The sequence below is a fragment of the Chenopodium quinoa genome, unplaced genomic scaffold (genome assembly GCF_001683475.1).
Source record: "Chenopodium quinoa cultivar QQ74 unplaced genomic scaffold, ASM168347v1, whole genome shotgun sequence".
In the NCBI taxonomy this organism is placed as follows: Eukaryota; Viridiplantae; Streptophyta; class Magnoliopsida; order Caryophyllales; family Amaranthaceae; genus Chenopodium; species Chenopodium quinoa.
This window is the reverse complement of record NW_018745650.1, coordinates 782,378-805,051: the sequence shown is the minus strand read 5'-3', so window position 1 is coordinate 805,051 and position 22,674 is coordinate 782,378. Positions and strand designations below refer to the sequence as shown.

Here is a 22,674-nt window from a genome sequence, read left to right as displayed (position 1 = left end):
CTAAGTAGAAGAAGATCTACAGCTTTCACGATTTTTCACTCGTCAAATAGTTTAACCCTAATTCTCTCAAATTCGTTCTTCAAATACTCCAATGTTGCTCGCATTTGTATGTTTTTCTTTCTCATTTCTTGTCAATTATTGGTATATTATGACTGCAAATTCGAGTTTTTACGATATTTGATGCTTTTGGTTGATATAGAGTGTAGTTGTTGGAAATTAATGATATTAGGTGATTAACTATATTAATTTTTTTCCATGATTTTGATGCGAAATGCTACTCGTTTCGCTCGATCTAACTTAGTCTTGCTTTAGATTTGTTTGTTCGTCTGATTTTCTGTTGAATTTTGTCTCTTTGGTTAATTTTTGGGCTCCCTTTGCTATCTCATCAATGTGGAGATGCGTAAGGGTTGGAAATTGGTTTGTTAATTGCCATTGGATATTAAGACTATTTAAATGTGAATTAGGAGTGCACTTAGATCACTGAATCTATTAATGCTTATTTCAATAATTTCTTAACTATCTACAATCTATAATATCTGATTTAAAAGCTTGCTTTGACAGATTGTTAGAAGTTGAAAGCTGATTCGTTGGAATCGGATAGCTTATGGTTCCTGGTAAGGTATAGAAGAATCACATTTTGGCTAATACAAAGTTATCAAATGATAAGGAGGAGCAGGATAAGTTATATGATGACAAGGAGGAGAAGGAGAAGTTATCTTATTTTTGTATACAGTGACCTTTATGTAAATGTGGTCAAATTTATAGTTACTTTTTTTTTTTGAACATATTGATATAGTTACATTATTTTTGTATATAGTGACTTTTATGTAAATATGGTCAAAATTGATATAATTACCCTATTTTTGTATATAGTGACCTCTAAGTAAATATTGTAAAAATTGATATAGTTACCTTATTTTTGTATATAGTGACCTTTGTGTAAATGTTGTTAATACATTAATTTTATATATAGTGACCTTAATGTAAATGTTGTAAAAATTGACATAGTTGCCGTATTTTTGTATATAGTGGCCTCTGTTTTTTCGTTTTCATCATAAGTCCTGAAAATCAGCGGAATCTATATATATATATATATATATATATATATATATATATATATATATATATAAAATAAAAAAAAAAAAAAAAAAATATCCTTGTTTCCTTTTATCCTACCTAAATTGTTTTTCCACGGTTGCTTCCGTCTCTAACCCAAAAACCTATATTTCCTCCTGAATTCGGGATTCTGGAAGCATACTCAACCTGAAAAATAAAGAAAGTCTTCCTTTCTCTTCAACCTTGATCGATCATACAACAATGGCGGTTTCTCTGGAAGAACTAGTCAAAGTCTTGGAGATTTGGCTGAAGCTTATCAAGAAGCCGCAAGAACAACAGTACGTAGACCCTAATCTCGATCCTGTTCTTTTGGTTCCTGGAATTGCTGGCTCTATTCTCGAAGCTGTTGATCAGAATGGCCACTCTGACCGCGTTTGGGTTCGAATTTTTGCTGCTGATTACATGTTTCGCACCAAGTTATGGTCTCGATTTGACCCTTCTACTGGTAAATTTATCTGGAATTTCACTCCTTTTTCTTTTTTTAAATTTTAATTTTGTTTGGTTTGGTGGGTTGGATTTAAGCAGGTATTAGTAAATTAGGGAAATTAAATTTTGGGGGAGTTTAAGTGAGAAGAATTGAGGGATTGAATTAGAAATTGTGGTTTTTAATCATCAAAAATGGCTAAGTTAAGCAAGCAATCGTGCAATTGTTAAATTATACACACGAGAGCATGATGTTCAAGAAAGTGAATGTGAACCGGACCAGTTTAGGATTGAGAAGAACATAAAGCAGCCTATGTTATTGAAAGAGAAATTGTGGATTTTAATCATCGAAAGTGGTAAGTTAAGCTAGCAATCGAGCAATTGTTCGATTATACACATAAGAGCATGATGTTCAAAAAGTGAATGTGAACCTGAGCAATTTAGGATTGAGAAGCACATAAAGCAGCCTATTTACACGCTTGGTGATCTTTTAGAGGTCGATTTCGTGTTCTTTAGAACATCTGAGTCTAGGGATTGTGGATCACTTGCCACTATATATTGGTGATGATCTCCTTTCATGGTAGTGACTGATGCAGTAGTTTGTACAAAACCGTTGTAGTTATTTTCCACCCAAAAAGCTATGATCATCCTTTGACTTATTAGCTATATTAGATGGTTACAACTTATCATTGGAGCCAAGACGAGTTTGGACTTGAGGTTATTAGTGCTCTGACTAGAGGAGTTTGGTGCATCAACTTCACTTGAATACCGGGAGTGGTTTCAGCTATTTCAACATAGATACTATGAGGATGCCTGGATATTATGTGGAAAGTAATATTATGGTGACAAAATTGTAATGATTTGGCACAAAATAAGCAGCCTTATATACAATTTGTAGAAGCTTGGAATTTGTCATATAGTTTGTTTTTTTTGGGAAATTCTCAGTTGTAAATTGGTAGCATAAACATAGTAAAAATTTCAATCTCATTGGTAGTCTTGAGCTATTAATTTTTCTATTTCATGACATTCACGATGATTTTTTATTGAAATATCTGTTAAATCCTACCTTTGTTAACATGATTTCCCTATTTGATTGCAAAAAAGAAAAAAAGGAAAAAAAAGACGAGGCTGCCCTTTCACCATATCTACCATCTGCTTCGTCCATCTGTCTATCAATCCTGAAATCATGTTGGCTGTGAAATTGGAGGTAGTTGCCTTTAATCCATCCCTGGTCCTAATCATGACAATCAACCCACCTTTACAGATGCTCAATTTATTTTGTTCTATTCCTTATAAATAACAACAACAAAACAAAGCCTTAGTCACAAAATGGTTTGGGGTCGGCTAACATGAATTGTCATAAGAAACCCTATGATATAAAGAAAGGGACATAACAAGATAATCATTTCAAAGAGTTTGAAAAAGGTGAGTAAAGTTAGTGAACAAAAGAGTATCCAAGAAAAATTTAGGGAGTTTTAAAGGAGACTTAAGAATAAAATTGAAGAAAGTTTTAAAGAAGTGGTTAAAACGTTGGAGTAAAAAACATAAAGGTTTTGAGAAAACTTTAGCAAAGGAAAACAATACAATTCATAAAACATTGTGGGGTAAAATAATAAAATTAAATACGAAAATAAATTTAGAAAGTATATATATAATCACGATACGTCGTTGACATGAATTTTCTCCCTCCACACTGCCTATCCAACAGCAAATTTTCCTCAATCCCTAAAGCACTCATGTCACTGTCAACCACCCTCTTCCAAGTTTTCTTAGGTCTTCTCCTACCTCTCGCTATCCCAGCATTTGTAATTCTTCAAGCCTCCTTACCGGAGTGTCATTTTGTTACTATTCCTTATCATACTCTAAATTTCAATACTCAGAGATTCTCCATATACATATGAGAAGTTTTTTCCATTGATTGGTTCACAAGAATATCCACCAAATACAATCACTTTCACTGCTGAATTTCTGCCATTAAGCACAAGCTAAAACAGTTATTTATCTTTGAGATTCACTGCCCAAATTATCTCTTTCCAGTTCGTTGTTTGATTTACTTAGGTATTTCTACTGTGGCTGCTCTTTAATAATGGGGTTAATTGATGAAAGGTAAAATGAATCATCTTTCCTTATTTTGATGGTGTGAAATTGGAGGTGGGCGGTTACAATTGTGTAGGCTGATGATGGTTGGTGGTAGAGTCGTGCAACTGTTGGGGCTGATGAAGGGGAATTGTGGAGATGAGTGAAAAAGATGTTGAAAGGGCAGCATATCTTCCAAGTGAAAGGGAACCATAGTTGACAAGGGTTGCTGGTAAATTTTATGGATATGTTAATTTAATGCATCATTAATGTCTCGTGATAGCAAATAAGTAACGAAGGGCTACCAATGATATTTCAATTTTCTTTTAGCTACCAAATTCTTCGTATAATGTACAAAGATTAAGACCCACCAACGAAAATTTCCCTATTATTCTTTTCTTTTCAATCAAAAAGCATGGGAAACTATTGAGCCTTGGGTAGGTTGAAAAGTTCGTGAATTTTTGTGTTTAAGGTAGATTCTCATAGCTGGTGGGATTTTTGGTTGTATTCAATAACAAGGCTTGAAAAAGTATAACGGTTCTTTTTAAATTTTTTATTTATTTTATTTTATTTTATTATTTATCAGGAGTCTTTTTATCAAAAAATATAGCCGGTGGGATTATATCGGGAGTCTTTTTATGTATATGGAGTTGAAGGCTATAAAAAAGCATATATAACTTTTAATCTATGCAAATTATTGTCAAGAAAAAGAATATGAAGTATTTTTTTGGGTTTCTCTCATTACAAACTTTTTTAAGAAATATCATAAATAGTCAGTTTTATGATTGTACTCTTATCTAGCTTTATTCGACTAATTCTGACTTAAGTAACCTATTAATCCTTGATTAACCCTATTAAACCCATGGCTCATATATCAAGGTGTTTCTTGGCATGCAAAATGAGGCGTTTGTGGTAATATTTCTTAGCATGCAAAATGAGGCGTTTGTGGTAATAGTTTGCCTTTGACCTCAAATCGGATTTTTAAGGGCCAAAATGACCCCTAAAATCTTGCCATAGAATTTTCTCCGCGTGCAAGTGGAGATGATTTTCGGGCACGCAAGCCAAGAAACTATGATTTTTTTTTCTTCCCAATTTTGACCTTATATGTGATTCTTAAGGGCCAAAATAAGCTTAAAACCTTAACTTATCAATTTACCCCGCTTGAAAATAGAGGCACACAACCCGAGGTGTTTTTTGGCACGCAATCTAAGCCATTCTAGTAGATTTTTGCCAATTATGACCTCGATTTGGATTCTTAAGGGCCAAATGATCCCCAAAACCTTAAGCGAGCGATTTTATTAGCACGTAAGTTAAGACTATTTTTAAACACGCAGAGTGAGGCATTGATTATTACAAAAAGTAAAATTAATTAAGTCAGAACTAATCAAATATAGCAAGATTAGAAAACAATAATAAAAGTAATACTATTTAGGAGGTTTAAGAAAAACAATTGCTACCAATGAAATGTGCAATAGTATATTGCTACCAATGAGGAACAACTCTATTTTTTTTAAAACTTTAGGAATCCTTTGTCAATAATTGTGTTTATATGTAATTTAGAACCCTTAGGTTTTAGCAAGCTTCACCCCTTTGTTATCTCCTAAGGGGTTTAAATCAGATTTTAAAGCTTCGTGGCCTTCATTCACCAAATACTCAAGATTTAGGAAGGGTTGACGATAAACGAATTCGCTTCACAAACTATTCAATATATCCTCACTTAGAATCGGGTTCCAGACTCGTAAATCTGTTCTATGTTAAACTTACTATCCTAATACAAGAACAAATCCGTATAAGAACGTCCAAATTTACAAAGCTTAAAGATAAGAATAAACTCAAACAATAGTAATGCCTAAAGAAAACTGAATTCAGCAAAAATGATTATATGCCTAAACAAATTTTGAAATCAAAGACATATTCCAAGTAGAATGCAAGATTTACTAGGATTCTATTACTAAATCAAATCTGTAAAGTTAAAGAATCCTAAGGTGTTTAACTCATGAAATCCTATTTCAAAATTTTCGAGGAGAGTGTATATGGGAAAGAGCTGTTTTTTAACCTTGCAATTCACTCCAAGGGGTGTGCAGTATGAAGGGGATGGCATATTTTTTTGCAGAACAAATTTTATATACCAAAACAGATGGACATTGGTTCTTTCAATTTACCTTTAGGCGAAATGATACTGTCCTTCACAACTGTTATAGTATTATATCAAATCCATTGTAATTGAAAATTATGCTCTACCAGGGCACTATAGGTATCCAATATATATATATATATAAATATATATATATATATATATATATATATATATATATATATATATATATATATATATTTTTTTTTTTTTTTAATTCTTTATTGACTGTAATGTTATACTATGATTCCATTTGTTGCAACTTTCAGTTCTCAGATCAGCATTCCCAATTTTTTTTTTCTCCTTTTAATGCAGGTAAAACACTGTCTTTGGATCCTAATACAACCATTAGAGTCCCTGAAGATCGAGATGGACTGTATGCAATTGATGTCCTTGACCCTGATCTGGTAAATTATGTCTCTCTTTTTGGAAGTCTACCTTTATATAAAGAGTGCAAAATCGTTATTCTGAAACATAATTTACCATCATTCTTTAAATGTTTACTTGTAAAAATTTTATGATCAAGCTATGCAAGCTACAAGCTTGATCTTCTAAGCTACTGTTTCATCTAAAATGAACTCTGCAGATATGCAAGTGTGCAAAATGATATGACATTGTGGAAGGTTTACTAGACAAAAACACTTATTAGTCAATGACCCTGCATGTGCTATTATCATAGCTTTTTACTTGCAACCGTTTTGTAGGTTATATGATCAGAATCTTCTAAATTTGGCTTGTTAGTTACTGGTGCTCTCCATTCTTCAAGATTTTGTAGCCATGATGAATTGTGGCAAGCTGCCTAAATTTTGTCAGCATTAATTTCTCTTTATGATAACTGGCAACTTTTGTATTTGTGAAGTAGGCGGCTGCAGTGCTGGGTGATGGGTTGTATTTCAGAGTACAAATTTCCAACTAAACAAAAGAAGATTAATTTTTGTAAGCCTTCAAAAAAAAAAGTAATTTTTACCAAAATCTGGACAAAGATTATGTTTCTGTTTATCCAACTGGGCCAAACTCAGCATTGATTTAGATGTTTGGTGTCATCACTTGATTAGCTGGTTGAAGCTCATCTACTGCTAAATTTCATTTATTTTTTTATTATTTTTATTTTATGTCTCTTTACTTCTATCTAGAGTAAGCTAGTAGCTGGCCTCAAAGAAGAAAGTGAAAAGTTTGGCAAAGTGTTCCTCTTAGCCAGATTTGGGTTGAGCTTGAAACAAATTGGGTGATGCTGAATCTAGGTTTTTTTCTTAAAAATTAATTTAACTCTGGATAACTAAAGTCTGTATTAGTAATAAACCAAGGATGGTTCAAACATATACATATACAAAGTAGGGCTAAGAACAAAATAGCTCATGTCACACTGAGATATCATGAAACTATTTTGCAAAATCATAAAATGTCAAGCAATTCTCAAATCTGTTGCTTGACTGTAGCTGTACAAAAGCCTCAAATATCTTAATGTGAAATCTTGTTGAGGGTAAGCAATACCATCAAAAAATTATGTGGGTTGCTTTGTTCACATGTCATTGCACTATAGATATTCATTACAGTGGCATTGCTTTTGTACTTCTGGAGGCTGGGTGGAGGAAGAGGGGTAAAGGAAGATGCAAGGACGACTGTACACCAAATTCTGAGTGTATCATCCGTCTGTGGGTGTAGGTTCTCTCTGTAAGGAATAGAGTCAGAATTATGTGGCCTTACCCATATTGATGTTGATGCTTTATGACTCTTCTTGATACAGAAAACAAAAGAAAAAAATATTGTTGGGCAAAGGTGGTAGTACTTTTTGAAGTGGATCTGTCGAAATTAAAGGATGGCTAAATCATGAGAGGTTAAAAGCAGTAATAGGATCTGAAGGCAAAGAAAAACAACAGGAGTTGGCTAAAAAGGACAGTAGGTAAATTGAAACTTGTGGCAAAGCAGTGAAATGAAGCAAATAAACTGGCAACAAAAGCCCTGATCAATTGTAACAATAAAATATTAAGAGCCTTGTCTTTTCCTTATAGTAACCTTGTGGATTTCAACCTCATCTTTAATTACTGACCATCGTTTGTAGGTTTGGATATTTCAACTTTCTATAGATCTTAGGTACTGTTTGGTACATACATATAAGAGAAAGGGAAAAGCGAAAGGGAATCAACTTAAGGGAATAAGGAGAATGGAAACAAGGAAGGAACATTAATTATTGTTTGGTTAAATTGGGAGATGGAATTTTGATTCTCATTTTAGTGTTTGGTCATGTAGCAAAAGAGAGGTCATTTTTTTCCTATTGCCACAAAGAGTGAAAAAGCCATCCAACATTTCTCATCTTCTCCGCCTTCTTCCCTTCACCAGATATTCTCTCTCTTCAGTTTCGAGCGACCTTTACTGTCTAGAGTTGTATCATCCTTTGTTTTTGCAGTTTTTACGTATTATAATCAATCATCTCTCTTATTTCTTCTCATTTCATCTTTAAATTCAGTCCAAACTCAGTATCCTTCTATATGTTTTTCTTATATTTTTTCAATGTCATTATGCCTAAGGCAATCAGTTTTCTCAAGGGCAATATGGACAACTTGTAAGTTTTTTCAAATCGAATTTAGAAAGTGGACTGTTATTTTGGGACAATCATAAAGAGGAATGTTAATTATGTAGGGACAGAGGGAGTAATTTCTGTTTATTTTTTTTATTTTTATTTATTTATTTTTAAAAAGTAGTATTTAAGTTGCTGAGGAGTGTTACGAACCATTGACTCCAGTTAAGGTCTCAAATCATGTTTGAGCTCAGGTTTCAGTCTACTCCGGGTTTGATTACTTATAGTCTTGATCACAGTTAGAACTGCATCACAGAAGCATACTTTTCTGTAATTGCACATAAAAGGTCATTATTGATTTTCTATTATTTTAATTTGTTTAAAACAGCCATATTGGCTCTTTATTGACTGTATAATCTGTACTGCTGATATGTTACAGACCTGTACAACTCAAGAATCAATGGTCTGGTCTTAAAATTAGATATGTATCAGTTGATACATTACATTGACTGAGATTAAAAACCATAATATATGCATTTGTGCATTATTTTCTTTCCATCAACTGTATCCCTCGTAAAAAATACAGTTACAAAGACTTTTGGCATGCAGATTCTTGGAAGGGAATGTGTTTACTATTTTCATGAGATGATAACACAAATGATCAAGTGGGGGTTTCAAGAAGGAAAAACGCTGTTTGGTTTTGGATATGATTTTCGGCAAAGTAATAGGTATGTTCTATGCTCTAATACTGATGAGCCGATAATTATGTGTGCCTGATTGAGTTTCTTGTAGCTGTTGAAGTCCTATTTCTACAAGTGTGTTTTTGTCACTCTGACTTTATATATATATATATATATATATATATATATATATATATATATATTTTTTTTTTTTTTTTATTTATTTTAAAACCCTATTTTTTTTTTTATTATTATCCTTCCCTGGAGTGAATTGGATGATTAGTTATGCTTTCACAATTTGCATTTAATTCTTCTTATAACTGTTTTGTCTAAGGTGACTAGACATCATGACATGTCACTTGCACTCTTGCAGGTCTTTTATCTTTTAATGTTATCTTTCACTTACATTTTAGGGTTTCTACTGTTCTTTTAATTTTTTTTATTGGGATTGTTTTGATCCAATTGTCGTTAAGTTTGGTCTACTGCAAATGTATATTCTTATGCTGATGACATGTTTGTTTAATTGTAAGAGTGCAGCTGTTGTATTCAATTCAAGGCCACATCTGTTTGCTGACCTATTATATTTTTAGCCAATATTTGACGGATTTTCTTTCCCCTTTTGGTTTTATTTCCATTGCATCAGGTTACAAGAAGTAATGGAGCGATTTGCTGCAAAATTGGAATCAATTTTCACTGCATCAGGTGGGAAAAGGATAAACATAATTAGTCATTCCATGGGTGGTATCCTTGTTAAATGTTTCATGTCTCTTCATAGCAATGTGAGCACTCTTGCTTTATCTGGATCTGTTGTAAATATAATTGTCATATTTTTTTTTAATTGAAGATATTTTTTGTAAATTCTTGTAGGTGTTTGAGAAGTATGTTAAGAACTGGATTGCAATTGCTGCTCCATTTCAAGGTAAGTGTTCATTGGCCATGGTTAACTAGCTTATTATTATTGTCCACTTAAATCTTGTTATAAGAAATTGATTGGTCCCTTCCACCTCTCTTTCAATTTTCATTCAAATTGTAAATGTAATACTTGCAATATGTTTTTTTTTTTAAATTTTATTTATTTATTTATGCTTTATGTTTCTCAAGCATTCGAAAAATATTAGTTGGGGACAACTTCTTACATTCCTTGTGGTGGATTAGAGAGAAACAGAATTGTATGTATGAATTCGCCGAAGGAGCACCTTCTCATCTCAAACACAAGAGATGTGACCAGTAACTGTATTTATACCATGGTGCAAAAATACATCTGTGTCATTTTTGTAGGGCTATATCATAAAAGATTTCACTGAATCAAAACCGTCTGGTTTAGTTTAATCTAATGTGATCTTGTTGAAGCTCTGAATCCAAAATTACATGCCTAATTCACCCCGTAAATCATCTCGTTTTTCTATTTTTTTTATTTTTTTTTGGTTTGTGTGTGTGTGGGGGGGGGGGGGGGGGGGGGGAGGGGTCGAGAATTCATGAACTGGTACGAGCTGTAAGGTAGAAACATCGTCTCTCATGTTTAGATCATACTTCATCAGAACTATTTTAGCTACACAAATTGCTTTCAATAACAATATATATTGAAGAGCGCAAAAGCCTAAGTGACTAATGCTTGAATTTGGGCTGTTTGGTGATGAAAACAAATCCTTATATTGGTAGCATCATGGGCTGTAGGCTCTTTGGTTAGCTGGTAGCCACTTGCTAGGCATAAAGTTCTATACTTGGCAATGATATCCTGGGATTATTGTAATGCATTCAGTCTTTGGCATGTAATTAATGCTTTATGCATTTTGTGATGTGACTTTAGGCTGTCTATACTTTTTTTTTTTTTTTTTTTTTTTTTTCCAGCCATATACCATCTTTTGACATGACAAATGTCATCTTGATCTTTTCTGGAAATGTTCAGTAAATTAATCTAGAAAAAGTAAGATATGTTGGAGAATAAAGAGTAGAGTGATGTAGAAGTTGGGCCTTTCTATTAAATTTGTTCAGTGATCATTATTTGTATGTATAATGGGAATTAAAACTTGGCCATTCCGTTCTATAACGGCCGCTTTCTGATGGTTTTGGGCCTGTTTTGAGAAAAGCTTTATATATAATGGTTAATGGCGCATTGGAAATAACACCAACTCGCCGCGATGGCGGTTACATTACGGTAGAATGGCACTCTATAACCGTTGAATAAAGGTAGCGGCCATTAAATTTTAGTTAGAAGAAATAGTAGATTATTAAACTTAATTTTCAGATCTAAGGTTCGAAAGTAAAACCCTAGATCTTTTAATTAAACAAAACCCATCATAAAAGGAAGACAGATATTGGGGTTTTAGCTGTCAAGGTCAGGTGTACTAAAAGCAGTTTGTACATCGGCCAATTTCCATTTCCGGCTACTCCTCTCGCGGCTGCTCTTGGCTTGTATGCTCTTTTCTACTTTTTTTCTTTTTTCTTTCTGTCATTACGTGGCTTTCTCTCTCTTTTCCCTCTTTTTTTTATTTTTTTACTTTTTTATAAGTTTTTTGGTTTGAGGCTGTGTTTTTTTTTTTTTTTAATTTTTTTTTTTAAAATTTTTTTACGTCTTTTCATCTGTTTGGGCCATAGGTATACTGTACTAACTGTAGCTCTTTTTAGTTTGAGCGTAGCAAAATTTGTAAGTAATCTTCTAATAATATAACAATATGCATAATATATATCTATAATAGTAAAATAATACTATGTACTGAAAGTCTGAAACTCTCAAAAATAATATTAAAATAATTTATAAATATTGTATTTTGTATCTTGTGCTGTATTTGAAAATAGTTTTGGCAGTAACATTATAAAAATACAAAAAACATGAATTAGAAGCTCAAAAATTGACTTATGTGAAATGTTTTAAAAACACACGCCGTGAAGTCCGCAATCTGTTCTATGTAACAGTTACTAGTAGCTCCCGTAACAGCGCAAACTCGACTACTTTTTTTCCCCCCCGTGGTATATGTGACAAAACTGCACCTCTATGTAATTAAAAAGAAAGGTTTCTACCATAATGGGAGGCCCTATCTGATCCTGAAGCTTAGAGAAAATATAGGACCATCAGAAGAAACTTTTAGGATATAGGACAAAGGAAGGGTAATTTAGCAGTATTGGTAATTCGTTTTTACAGATAAAGGTTGATCTTCTAATTACACAGAAGGAAAAAGATTTTCACACATGAGAGCAATTTCCAAGACTTTATTTGATTTTCACTATTCCAAGTAAACTCAAAGTGATTTCTTTCCCTAGCTATTGAAGAACTTGTAAGACAAAATCCTGATGCTCACATTCTAAGGCAGCAGCTTTGGACCCTTTGGTTATCAACTTATCATCTTGATACACTGCTTTTGTATTGTAGCATAATCTGTTTTGTCAATTCTGAAGAGGCCCGGGAATTCGACTGTTGTAATAATTCCAACACCATTTGTCAAGCTGAAACTTTAATATTGTTCCTTGTCATACTCGTCTGCAATGTCGAATATTTTATCATTTATGCTCAGTATGTTATGCAGAAGCAGAACAGAAAAGATAACATAACTGCTTTGAAATGGCAGGTGCTCCTGGATATGTCACTTCCACGATGTTAAATGGCTGCTCGTTTGTTGAGGGATGGGAACAAAACTTCTTTATATCAAAATGGAGCATGCACCAGCTGGTATGTGATTACTTTCTTTTTTTTTAGCATGCTGAAGATTTTACGCTGTATTAAGCATTTTAAGCAGGCAGTTGCAGCAGCATTAGATTTGTCTTGAAATTTTATTTGGAAATTTCTACACCATTAATTCCAAGTTTGGGTATTTTTACATCTTTATTTAAACTTTAATACGAAGTATATTCCTAAGAAATCCAAGTGTGGGGGTATCCTTCCCAAGTATTGATGACTTGTAAAACCTGTAAAATAGTTGAAATTTCTCTTGGTCATTTTTTTTTAATGTAAATTCCCCTTTTCCTCCACTCCCTTCCTTCTCCCTAGACAAAACCTCTCTTTTATATTATAATTATGGTTGAGGTATGGATTCAAAATCCCGTGCAAATTTGAAACTGAGATGGATTCTATATCCAATCCTACCGCCTGGTTCGCTTTTGGAGTAAATGTCAGATGATTTATTACAACTTTTTTTTTTTTTTTAATGTAATTTACTCCCCCTTAACCTCAAAAGTTCGACTCACTTGAAGACTATTTTATATAATTTTTTGGAAAAAATTGGGTGTAGGAAAAGGTAAGTAAAATAAGTGAGATGAAGTAAAAGATGGGTGGATTCATTATAAAGTTAAAGTGAGTGAGTAGTATAAAGTTAAAGTGAGTGAGTAGTATAAAGTTAAAGTGAGTGAGTAGAAAGGTGTAAATAGAGTGGGGTTAGAGGGTAAGGTAGTAAAGGGGTTTACCAAAAATGGAATAAAGTATAAGGAACTTGCGGAAACTTCCTAAAACGAAGTTGAAATTTTGGAATGAGGGACTCTGTCTCGACCTTAATTTAATTTGATTCTATTTTATGGTTGCAAGTTTGATCTGTATCCCACATTTGTATCTCATCAATGTCCAACTAAAATCAAACATATTACTTTATGTAATTTACCCTCTGTTACATATTAATTGCAACAAAGGAGTATTATTTGTGAGACATAAAAAATTCCTTTGTTGTAATTAATATGTAATGGAGGTAGTAATCACTATTATCATATTATAACCAAGGCCAATTAATTAAACATAAAATCTTTTCCCTAAATCAAATTATTAACAACTTTAATTATATGAAAAATAAAAATTACTTATTATAAAAAAAAAATGGCATCTCAAAGACCATTAGCATTTCTACCTTAAGGATAAGCAAAAGAAAAAAGATTAAGAAAAAGAAGGGTAGTGGCTACCACCATCAACACTCACGCATTTCATAGAAGAGATTACAACCCTTGATTTCGTTGCCCAATTTAATCTATTCAATAAGCAAAAAATATTAAAATTATCCATCAAAGAAATTGAAAATAAATCCAAGATAATAGCTAGTCAAAAAACCAGAATAGATTCTTAGGACTTCAGGAGAGAAAGAAGAGAGGGGGGTGTCTGAAATCTCTAAATTTTACGTTTGGGCTAGAGAGTACTAGCAGAGATAGGGTCAACTAGAATGGATGCAGACTCCACATAAGGTAACCTAACACCCATTTGATTTGTTGTGCTTGCTTTGCATATTGTATCTTGATTGTCTATAAAAACAAAGTAGACCCTCAATATTGTTTTAACTATTGGGGGATCAAGCTTATGAGCCACACTATGAAGTTGTAGGAAAAGGAAATGCAAAAGTATTTCGGATAAATTTGGTTTTATGCCCGGAAGATCTACTATGGAAGCAATCCATTTGATAAGAAAAATGATAAGAGTTTTATAGGGTAAAGAATGACCTCCATATGGTTTTTATTGATTTAGTGAAGGCCTATGATAAGGTGCCAAGAGAGATATTTTGGTGGCAATGTTGAAGAAAGGTATCCTGCGAAAGTACGTGAACATGGTTAAGGATATGTATTGGGATGTGTCAACAAATGTTAGGACACAAAAGATTTTCCTATTACAATTTGATTGCATCAAGAGTTTGCATTAAGCCTTTTTCCTTTTGCAACAGTTTTAGATAAAGTAACCAGGCCAATTCAAGATAAGGTCCCATGGTATATGTTGTTTGCGGATGATATCGTTTTGGTTGATGAAACTAATGATGGGGTTAATGCCAAATTGGAGCAATGGAAGCAATTGTTGGAATCTAGAGGATTGAAGCTAAGTCGGAGTAATACTGAATATTTGGTATGCTGCTTTGGTACATAGAGGGAGACGAGTTGATGATGTTGTGAGTTTGGATGGAGAGGATTTGACTATGAGTGAGTATTTAAAATATCTTGGGTCGAAATGGTGACATTGATTAAGATGTGGCTCATAGGATAAGTCGGGGTGTCTTAAATGGAGAGCGGCCTCAAGAGTGTTATGTTATCGAAGCATCCCTTTACTATTAAAGGGGAACTTCTACGGGACTGCATAAGACTAGTGTTGCTTTATGGTACAGAAAGTTCGGCTTTTAAAAAGGAGCACATTAAAAAGATGTAGGTTACGAAAATGCGCATATTAAGATTAATGTGTGGGAATACTCTAAAAGATAGTATTAGAAATGAGTTATTCGCAAGAAAGCAGGTTATGCAGGCATTGCAGACAAACTTAGGGAAAATCATCTGCATTGGTTCGGGCATGTAAGACAGAGACCCCATGGTGCACCGGTACGAAGAGTGGAAGAGTGGGATCATGGAGAGCTTAAATGAGGTAGAGGGAGATTGAAAATGACTTGGTTGGAAGGAGTTAGAAAGGATATGATGCAAATGGATTTGCATGAGAATGAGGTATTTGATCGTAAGGAGAGGAGGAAGATTTTTGTGGATGATTGTACGGATCAATCACTATTGGTTCATGTAGCCGACCCCATTTATGAGATTAATGCTATGATTAATTGATTTCTTTCTTCACCATCTGCTAAATCATTAGTTTTGGATGTTCAGGATTTCTGGCAGAAGTTGGGTTTTTATTTTTCTATTTGTTTAAATTAAAAAAAAAGATATTAGTTACCAAAAAGGTTCAACAGAATCACCAAACCAATGCAGCATACAGCTCTAGCAAAACCAACCTAAATAAATCCCTCTAGCTTTGCAAATGAAGCCTAACTTCCACCTCTTGAAGAGTTGAAGCCTAGCTGCAAAGAAGGAAGCTCTTTCACAAATATAGCTCTCATATTATCTAGTAACCAGTTCACTAGAGATATCACTACCAGCCATATATATAGGCTCACTAATATAAATTTATAAAGCTTGGTTTTGACATCATACTTCCTGCTTAGTCCAATAGCAACAGCTAGGAGCCCCTGATTTTTGATATTGGTTTAGCTTTCTATAGCAGGATTATATGGATATTGGTTGACAATAGGTTGGGGTTTTTTTTTTTTATTTATTTTTTTATTTTTATTTTTTTTTATGGTGGCTGTTTTTCTTAGACTCTTAGTTGCTATAATTAAGAGTGCTTTTGGAACTGAACCCTGTATCCCTCACTATGTCCTTAATTCAAGCACTCCTGCTGGTATGCTTTGTAATCAAGTGTGATTTGCACATAAAAGAAGAAAAAGTGTATTTATGGCTGCCCCTCATGCTGAACTTGCTATGTTACGTTGAATTTGCTAAGTTGCTAACTATGTTGCATGTGTTGTTAGTGTAATATATTTCGTGTTCTTTACTTTTAAAAAGCTTGTCTTTTTTTATACTTCATTGTGTATAGGAATAGAAGTTTGGTAGCATGAGTTGAAGTGGGAACTATTCTTTTTTGCTATAATTAATAAGCAGCATATATGTGATCAGGATAAAGCAGGAGGCAAAAGCTGTGTGTGTGTGTGCGTGCGTGCCTGTGTTGATAATAAACTCAAATGCTAATTGTTATTGACTAGTATTACTTTTATGTTTCAGTAAATGAACTTCTTGATTAAATTGATCTGATTCACGTCTTGTATTCTGTATTCCTTATTCTATGGTATTAGCATGAATATTCTTTGTGGTTTTGATCCCTATTACTTGACTATGATAATTGCAAATGTACCCGTGTTGCTAGGTGTTGTATTGCTCTGCTCTACTGTTTGATATTTGATGATTGTGGTTTTTAATTTTCAGCTTATTGAGTGTCCTTCTGTTTATGAATTGATGGCTTGTCCTGATTTCCATTGGCGAAATCCTCCATACCTTGAGCTTTGGAGGGAAAAGCATGATGATGATGGGAACTCCCATATAAGGTTGGAGTCATATACTCTGGAGGAAAGTATAACCATCTTTGAGAAGTCCCTTTCAAGCAATACGGTTAGTGGTGATTTTACTTCCATTTTTAATCTTATTACCATTTTAGCTCTACATATTTTTTCATCCAGTTAAATTTTTTGACTTCTTGTGCTATCAGGTCGACTATGTAGGTGGCAGTATGCCTCTTCCTTTCAACTTGGATATACTAAACTGGGCTAATGAAACTAGGGAGATACTATCTCGTGCAAGGGTTCCTCCTAAAGTTAAATTTTATAACATCTATGGAACCAGTCTTCAGACTCCTCACAGTGTTTGGTATGATAGATCAGTTCTTTTCTGCTCATACAACATGTGCCACCATATAATAGGGCATATGATGTTTTACATTATTGGATTTGGCATTTCCTAGTCTTTCAATAATTCCAGTTGGTCTCATTATTTATTTGTTGTGCTGCAGTTATGGCAGTGAAGATTCACCAGTTACGGATTTAGAAGAGCTGAGATATTATCAGGTATTCTTATATTACTATGGCGCTTATTATGTCTTTTTTGGAAGTTATACCCACTAGCATACAAATTGCAAGCATGCCTAACACTGTATTATCTGCATTACTTCTATGCATTTGGCTGTTGGATAATACCTTTGGTCTCTATAGCAACTCTCTGGAGAGAGATCTAAGTTTGGAACAGTGGGTTTTATAAGCTCATTTTCAGAATGTTTCATGCACTGTAGTGTGTCACATCTGATGCGCCAATGTTAATGCAATAGTTAGGGTGCTACCCATATGAAAGAACACCTGTAACATGTCACTCCTTTTCGTACATAGTAGCATATTCTTGTAAGTACTCAACTTACTTAGCCATTGATCATGAGACCGGAGACCTTGAACAAAGGCCTTGTTAGAATACTAGATGAGCGCATGTACTAATTTTAATGCTTGATGTGCCTGGTTGTATCAAATATAAATGCTTTCTCTTTGATATTTAAGATTTTTCTTGTTCAGTGTTATTTACTCTAGCAGATTCTCTAAATGAGTTATGTATTGGCATACCATAGAATAACCAATTAAGTTGTTTGGAGGATATTGTAATATGTTTTCCCTTGGTCCTTTCTGTTAACATTAGGGGCAATGAATGCATCAAGAAATGATGCAGCTTATATAAGGCCTCTTTGTGCAGTGGAAAACAACATGCTTTCGTGAAATGATTTTATTGTGTTGATATACTACTACTCTTTTGAAAAGACATCATTGTAAAAATAAATTGTTTTCCCTGCTATGGCATTTGACTTCAGAGATATCTGTTTGACTATTTCTGTCCATCTTCTGTTCTGTCCATCCATTCAGTACTCTTTTTTGGCTCAAGTTTAGACAACTATGCTCATATGAGTAATGGATCTTCTAGTTTTACCACATATGATCTATCTGACTTGCTTTCTACTATTACAGGCCAAATTCACAAGTGTTGAAGGCGATGGGACTGTTCCAACAGAATCTGCAAAGGTATTTTGTTTTCATATTTATTGCTCCAAAATTTGCAGTCTTTCCATTAGATGATACTTTTGGCAGCAATCCTATAATTATGATTTATTTCACGTTTGGAGGGTGTTTTACTTGTCCATGCCATGCACATATTTTTATGTTAACATGATATTTTAGAGTGATTTGGTCTTGTACTTTTGCATACCTTTGTTGGTAGGTGATATTTTTAGTAGATATGTTTATGCTTCAGAACTTTAGAAGTGTATCCTTTTGGTGCTGTTTTTCCAGGCTGATGGGCTCAATGCTGAAGCTAGGGTTGGAGTACCTGGTGAACACCGTGGCATCCTTTCGGATCATCATGTGTTTAGAATTTTGAAGCATTGGCTGAATGCTGGTGAACCTGATCCCTTCTATGATCCTCTGAATGATTATGTGATTCTGCCTACTGAATTTGAAATCGAAAGGGTTATGGAGAAATGCCTCCATGTCACTACATTACAAGAAGAATGGGAAATTATACCAAAAGACGCAGATGTGATTGATGATAGTGTGGATGCTAAGGAGCATCCTATAAGTTTTATATCGGTTTCTGAGGTAGCAAGTCTCTCTGTGCAATGATAAGGCTCATGTTGCTGATCACCCTTACAATTGAAGCCAATTAAGGTGATTGCAGTCAGCATGTTGCCGATCTTATGTGAAATGCCTTGTGCTGGCTTGCCTGTTCAAAATTGTGAAGATAATGTAGCAATGTGTACATATGTAAATATGATTGGACTTCAGTAGCTAGCTAAATGCTATGCTGAAAAGTTATAAGTGTACTTATGTGTGTAATGTAATTACGTAATAATGGATCGTCTTAAGTGTGAGAGAACAGACAAGCACTGATATGTTCCTGTAACGATAAATTACTCCTTATTTATACAAGTATTTTTTTTTTTTTTTTTTTTTTTTTTTTTTTTTTTTTTTTTTGTGAAAGGAAAGATACACAGAAGTTAGGAAAGTCTTCTCTCAAGACTAACCCCTAACTTATCAGAAGTAATAAAAAAAGAAAATTTACTATCTAAGAAGAAGAACCCACTCATTATTAATGAAATGATCCATAGTTATATCCAAATTGGCAATAGTAGAGATGTTCAAACTACACAAAGAAATAAGATTCTCAGAGGCACACCAATTGTCTAACCAATAAAGAACACTTGTCCCATTACCAATTTTCCATCGGAGACCACGAAAAAGATGGGGTCGTATTTGCAGAATTTCCTCCATATCCAAGAGTCTTTGTGCTGTGGGCAATACTCAAAAAAGGTTTATTGCGACAAATATTTAGCAAACCTATAAATTATTCAGATCAGAGATAATTTTCTAACCTAGTTTAGCTAAAAAAGCAGAACTAACGGTGTCTGTCTTGCGAAGGCCAAGGCCACCATAATCCTTGGTTGACAAATCGTATCCCAAGCCACCATAGGAATTCCCTGTTTGTCAGGGGATTGTTTCCAAAAGTATTTTCGATTTATCTGGTCTAGAGAATTTGTAGTCAATTTTGGAAGACCAGCTGTGGACATAGCGTTTGAGGGCATTCACTCTAAATGACTTTGAATTAAAATAATTTTGTTGTTCATTTTTTGTTCGGCTTTAACATTCGATGTTGAAGATTATGCTTCATAAAGGACGAGGAATTGAATATAACCCCAAGTATCTTCCCAAAAAAGATTTGGGGGTCATATTAAAATAACTTGCTAGATTTCCTTTATTAGACGAGGGAACTAACTTTGAAAAAACAATAGAGGACTTATGATAGTTCATCAGTTGAGAATTCTGATAAAATATTACGAATATGTGCACAAGAAGTATAAGTTGCTTAACAAAAAAGAAGGCTATCATTAGCAAATAAAAGGCAGGGAATAATTGGAACTAAAGGAGAAATCTTAAAACTGCCTCATGTTTCGGGGTTTTTTGTGTTCTTCGGGAGAGTTACATCACGAAGACTGATTTCCCGCCGGTTGTACTTGCAAAACAACGGAAGCTCTGGGTGTTCGGAGTTTCGCCTCTGACGATCAAGTTAGAAAGTGCTCGGAGTGATGTAAAAAGTACGGAAAGTAAAAGTAGATCTTCTCGGATTCCGAGATCAGGTGATTTCTCTGTTTTCGAGAGAATTGATTGTGTGTAATAAATGAGCGTGTCCCCTAAATGGGGTAAATCTCCCTATTTATAGGGTCATTGGTAAATGTGCCCTTACCTAGGCCATTCTGACATAGATTTGGTGGGCTGCCGCTTTGCGGCTTTCTCAGGATTGGGCCCTGAAAGCCGTCATTCCCTAATGAATATTCGTATGCCACATGTCAAGTCCAAGAGAGTCCATTTGGACCCCTTACAGAGTGACACGTGTCACACTCTCAATGGACCAAGTGGCGATGTAAAAATCCCCAAATCATTTGCCCCTCACAGGGGTGACGTGGCGGGCCATGTGACACCTGTGACAAGTGTCACGCATGCAAGGGTGAACAAAATTTTTACTGTTTACCTTTTGGAGTAAATGTCAAGGTTGCCCCAAAAACTTTTACCCCTCTATAAATATGTTTTCCCCCCCATCATTTTCGCATATTCACGAGAAATTCTGAGAGAGAGAATCTTTGACTTTTGAGAGAATTTGCTTATTGCCGCTTGAGTTCAATCCGCCTGCATTACAGTCGACCCAAGAAGTTTCAACAATTCCATCTCTTTCTTGTTCTTTAATTTTTCGTCTATGTTTGTAAGTCCTTTTCAAAATGGTTTCACAAATACACACGGCACGCCTTAGGGTAGCTGTCAGCCGATCACCAGGGACGGCTGAATCTAGGACTAGGAGTGCCGCCTGCCCCTACTTGGACTCCCCTCTGAAAACACCTTCGAATTCAGCCGTCTCTGTGTCTGTGCAGGACACTATTGCCAGAATTAAAAGGACGGCCCAGGGTCCCTTAGATGGTGAGGAAGACGATGACACTATTAGGGTGCCAAGAAGTGAAGTTTTTTATCACCCACCCGACACTCCAAGCACACCGGATGACTCCATTCTGAACGAGTCAGATGACGGGTCTGATAATAGTTCATCCGGCTCTGAACAAGGGTCATCCCAGTCAGATGCTATTTCAGGCGGTTCCAATAATAGAACTGAGCCGCCTGTAGGAGGCCGCCTCTCCTGAAAGAGGACAAGGGGAGGATTCTTCCTCTGCTCGAGAAGAATTCACTACCTATTTCACCCATATCTTTGCTGGGACTCAGAGAAATATGTTAAAAAAGCTAGAGGAATTTCGGGGCACCTATGTTATGGGGGCCGGATATGAAATTCATGTCCCTAACCTAGACGATACATATTGTCTGGCCATTCAATCATTCAATCAGAGTTATGGGGATCAGTGCTTCAGCTGTTACGAAGCAGTGATACAGGAGGGCTTGAGATTTCCCCTTGACAAGGACGTTGAGAAAATCCTAGACGGATATCGCCTGGGTGTTTGGCAGCTTGCCCTTAATTTTTGGGTGAACGTTCTGGGGTACGCCGCCGCCTGTAAGATGCTTGGGGTGAAACCGGGCTTTGAGGCCTTTGCTTTGATTCATTACTTGAGCAAGGCTCCTAAGGCAGCTGACCTTGGGTGGTACACCCTAACTTGTGACAAAGGGTTCATGATGACCCTAGCAAAGGAATCAAAATGGAAGGACTGGCAAAACCGATTTTATATCATCTCCTCGCCATATACTAGGCGGAACCGGAAGTATAATACTTGGAATAAGAACCCATACCTTCTAGGCCAGAAGGCTATCCTCCTGCATGTTCCTGATGAAAGCCGGGATCAAATTTTGATGCCTGACTTGTTTAAGGTCTCCACCAGAATCTTAGAGGGAGGGAATGAGAGGGAGATAATTACCCATAGTTACATCTTTAGGTTTGAGTGGCTAAGGGACCCTTTTTTACATGACCGTGTAAGTCAGGTGTTATTTGAAGTGGCTATCAGTTGGGCCTAGTTGGAAAAAACATAAACTGATAGGTGGTTTGCATTTATTTGTTTCCTTGTATTGGAATTTTATAAATACAAACAAGAGCCTCTTCAATGAGACAACTGTTGAAAAACCCTAAACACATTAAACACAAACCAACCTTTTGAGATCAGAATAGTTCTTAAGCAATTCCAATCTTTGAGTTTGCGTACACGGATTACAAAGTTCATTGTATATAACTTGGGGGGTGTGCGTCACTAGGATACTTGTACCGGTGGTGGTGTATTTCGCTTCTAAGTCAGTGGATACCAAACCACGATACAACTGAATGAGGACAGGTCTTTGATTTCGAGTATGGAGAATTTGTTCCAGGAAAGTGCTCTAACTCTTCATTATTATTCTTGGAATCAACAAGTATTTTTCCAGCACTAAGACAAGCCATAATCCGACCGATCCAATTGCCCG

The 22,674-nt window shown here is 34.9% G+C and overlaps 1 protein-coding gene across 1 annotated transcript; it reads left to right on the top strand.

The window, feature by feature from the left end:
* The first annotated feature begins 1,153 nt into the window (after positions 1-1,153).
* Positions 1,154-19,183, top strand: LOC110716994 (lecithin-cholesterol acyltransferase-like 4). The gene is made up of 11 exons (XM_021895638.1): positions 1,154-1,561; positions 6,065-6,156; positions 8,874-8,992; positions 9,588-9,723; positions 9,812-9,863; positions 12,508-12,608; positions 16,637-16,819; positions 16,917-17,074; positions 17,217-17,271; positions 18,208-18,261; positions 18,529-19,183. Exons 1-11 carry the CDS (start codon positions 1,318-1,320, stop codon positions 18,856-18,858), a joined length of 1,524 nt encoding a protein of 507 aa, XP_021751330.1. The 5' UTR covers positions 1,154-1,317; the 3' UTR covers positions 18,859-19,183.
* The last annotated feature ends 3,491 nt before the right edge of the window (positions 19,184-22,674 follow it).

Excerpts from the sequence above, each read along its gene's own strand:
- LOC110716994 (XM_021895638.1), top strand. The coding sequence starts at position 1,318 with ATGGCGGTTTCTCTGGAAGAACTAGTCAAAGTCTTGGAGATTTGGCTG. Across the intron at positions 1,562-6,064 it reads TCGATTTGACCCTTCTACTG|GTAAAACACTGTCTTTGGAT; the intron begins GTAAATTTATCT and ends CTTTTAATGCAG. Across the intron at positions 16,820-16,916 it reads AGTCCCTTTCAAGCAATACG|GTCGACTATGTAGGTGGCAG; the intron begins GTTAGTGGTGAT and ends TTGTGCTATCAG.